Below are 2,762 nucleotides of genomic sequence, written 5' to 3'. Positions count from 1 at the left end.
TAAACAAATAAAGTTGGGCTGTTTATTTTTATTTGTATCAATATGACAATCTCTAAATAATGTCTTCCAAGTTCCAATATGGTACGTTAAATCATGTATGATTAAACAAAGCTGCTTACCATCGACTAACAACCACACAAAACCTTTCCCAATAATCTTAATTTGCTAGCTGCCAGCTTTAATTTGAGTAACAACAACAACACCAACCTGCTGTTAACCCGATCCTGATGTGATTTATAAACTATAAACTATAATTTATTTATAGCAAAGGGGAATGATCCCATGCTTGCTAGAGCAGGCAAGTTAGCTCTGCAGCGACACCGTATCTGAGCTGAGGTTTGTGGCCACGACGGGGCTTCTCACCACATGTTCACCTCCACTCTCCGCCCAAGTTAGATAGCCAAAAGCCAGAGTCTCCTTCGTTCGTCTTGGACCTTTTATACTCAGCACAAAGCTCAGCTTCTCACCCTCCTCCTTGAACTTCAATGTGTTTGGAACCACTGCAACCTCAAACCCTTTTAAGGGTGTAACGCTTGCAACGTAGGTCGACTGTCCCTTTCCTATGTAGGTCACTGTCCTCCGGAATTCTTGAGTAGTTTGTACATTCGGCTTCGAATCGTTTGCGTTGAAGAATGCAATGAAAGAAGGATAGTTAAGATCCAAGGAAGGAGTTGAGCAATTGTTCGAGGCTGATTTGGTGATGGTTTGGATTTGCTTGTTGGTGTAGTTCAGTGCACAAAGAAGATTTATGTAATCTTCTATTTCCGCATCGTATATGAGCCCCGGGTCAAGGGCTTTGTTGGGATTGACATGACCTGCTCCCATGGCTAGAGGACTGGCTGGCTGGTAACCATCACCAATGTCTTTAATGGGGCTGAGAGTGTTATCCATTGTGTCTGATGTCGTCATCATGGCCGATCTAATAGCAGCAGGGCTCCATTTTGGATATGCAGCTTTTAGAAGAGCGGCTAGACCGGCTGCATGCGGGCACGCCATGGATGTCCCGGACAAGAGATTAAAATTACTAAACAAGTCTTTATTGTTCACCACGGCTACCGCGATATTTTGAGGCCATGCAGCTAGGATCAATGACCCTGGAGCCAGAATGTCTGGCTTCAGGGTAAATGGGAAGCTGGGGGATGGCCCTCTGGAGGTGTAGCTTGTTGTAACTGGTGCTGGTTTGGTACCAAGAAGTGTCTTTTGAAATTCCAAGCTTGCTGTTGGCTGAGAGTTGCTGTTGATGTAATCTTTGATCGCTTCGCCTTCCTTTGGACTGAGAAAGATTGTGGGAAATGGGCTTTGGAGGAACAGCTCCAAGTCAGTGTTGTCGGTAATAAAAAGGCCTCCGGCAACAGTTGCGTTGTTAACATTATAAACTTGTTTGCCTAACGAATCATTTCTGTCCTGGCACACAACTATCTTCTTCCCCACCTGTTTCAATTTTTTCAAACTGTCACATGCATCAAGGAAAACAATTGGGAATTGGGTTGAAGATGAATTCCCCGGAAAAAGAGTAGACCCCGTGACGGAGCCTCCGTTGCCAAAATGCGCAGTTCCTTCAAAATCACGGTCGATTATGGCGGCGGCAACGGTGAGAACCCATGGGATGCCATTGTGCAAGGTGCCAAAGAAAGGGCCTTCATTTCCTGCAGATGTGGACACAAAGACACCTTTCTCCAAGGCTGAAAATGTGGCTATGGCAACAGGGTCCTCATACAAAGCAACCCCATCAAGCCCAAATGACAAGGACAAAACATCCACACCGTCTATAATCGCTTGCTCAATGGCAGCAATTATATCAGAAGACAAATTGCCCTCTTCCCAAAGAGCCTTGTACATGGCCACGTGAGCCTTCGGAGCCATGCCACTAGCTGTGCCCGGTGCATAACCAAAATAAGATGCCCCGGGCACATAATTTCCAGCTGCTGTGGATGAGGTGTGGGTCCCATGCCCATCTGTGTCCCTTGTTGAATTCACAGGAAATGTCAAGTTGGGGTTTTGGGCAATGAGCCCTTTGTTAAAGAACCTTGCCCCAATCAACTTTTTGTTGCACAAAGAGGAGTTGAATTGGGTGCCGCTCTCGCATTCACCTTTCCATCTTGGTGGGATTTCTGACATTCCATCGTCACTAAAGCTCTCACTTTCTGGCCAAACACCAGTGTCCACCAATCCAATTATGACATCTTTGCCATAATCTGCAACCGGCCAAGCTCCAGATTTGGAACTGAGGCCAAGAAACTGAGAGGAGTGAGTTGTGTCTGGTTTTACTGGCAAGTCTTTGACTGAAGAAATGTAGCCTGGAGAGGTTTTTAAGGCCTCGAGCTCAGAAAGGGAGAGACTTGCACTGAACCCATTTATGACATGAGTATAACTGTAAATAAGTTTAGAAGAGAGGGCAGAAGAAGAGGTGGTTGTGGTGGTGTTTGGCCTAAACTTGCTCAGTGCAGAGTTTACTGTGGCCAAATACCATGAATGGTGATCAGCAAAGGCTTTTGGCATCATGGTTGAGTCCATGTGGATGATATAATTGTTGGGTTGAGCCAAAGTGGTGGAGATAATTGCAATGGCAAGCCAAAAACACAAGCGAACATGATGACCAATAGCCATTGAAATTGAGCACAAGGGAGGGAGGAAGAGAAAATTCAGAACACAATATTGAATTTGTAAAGTTCGTAATTTTTATAGAGTTTTAAGGAGCATGGGAACCAATCAAGATATTCCTCACCACCATCTGATTTATTCCAACTTGTCCATTTGGTATC

General features: G+C 45.0%; 1 protein-coding gene across 1 annotated transcript; it reads right to left on the bottom strand.

Annotated features, from left to right (window-relative positions):
* On the bottom strand, window positions 1–2,762 carry LOC18792944 (subtilisin-like protease SBT1.9). The gene has a single exon (XM_007221896.2). The coding sequence runs from the start codon at window positions 2,605–2,607 to the stop codon at window positions 304–306; it is 2,304 nt and encodes a 767-aa protein (XP_007221958.1). The 5' UTR covers window positions 2,608–2,762; the 3' UTR covers window positions 1–303.

Source organism: Prunus persica, chromosome G1, assembly GCF_000346465.2.
Source record: "Prunus persica cultivar Lovell chromosome G1, Prunus_persica_NCBIv2, whole genome shotgun sequence".
NCBI classification, from domain to species: domain Eukaryota; kingdom Viridiplantae; phylum Streptophyta; class Magnoliopsida; order Rosales; family Rosaceae; genus Prunus; species Prunus persica.
This window is presented reverse-complemented; position numbering and strand designations above follow the sequence as displayed.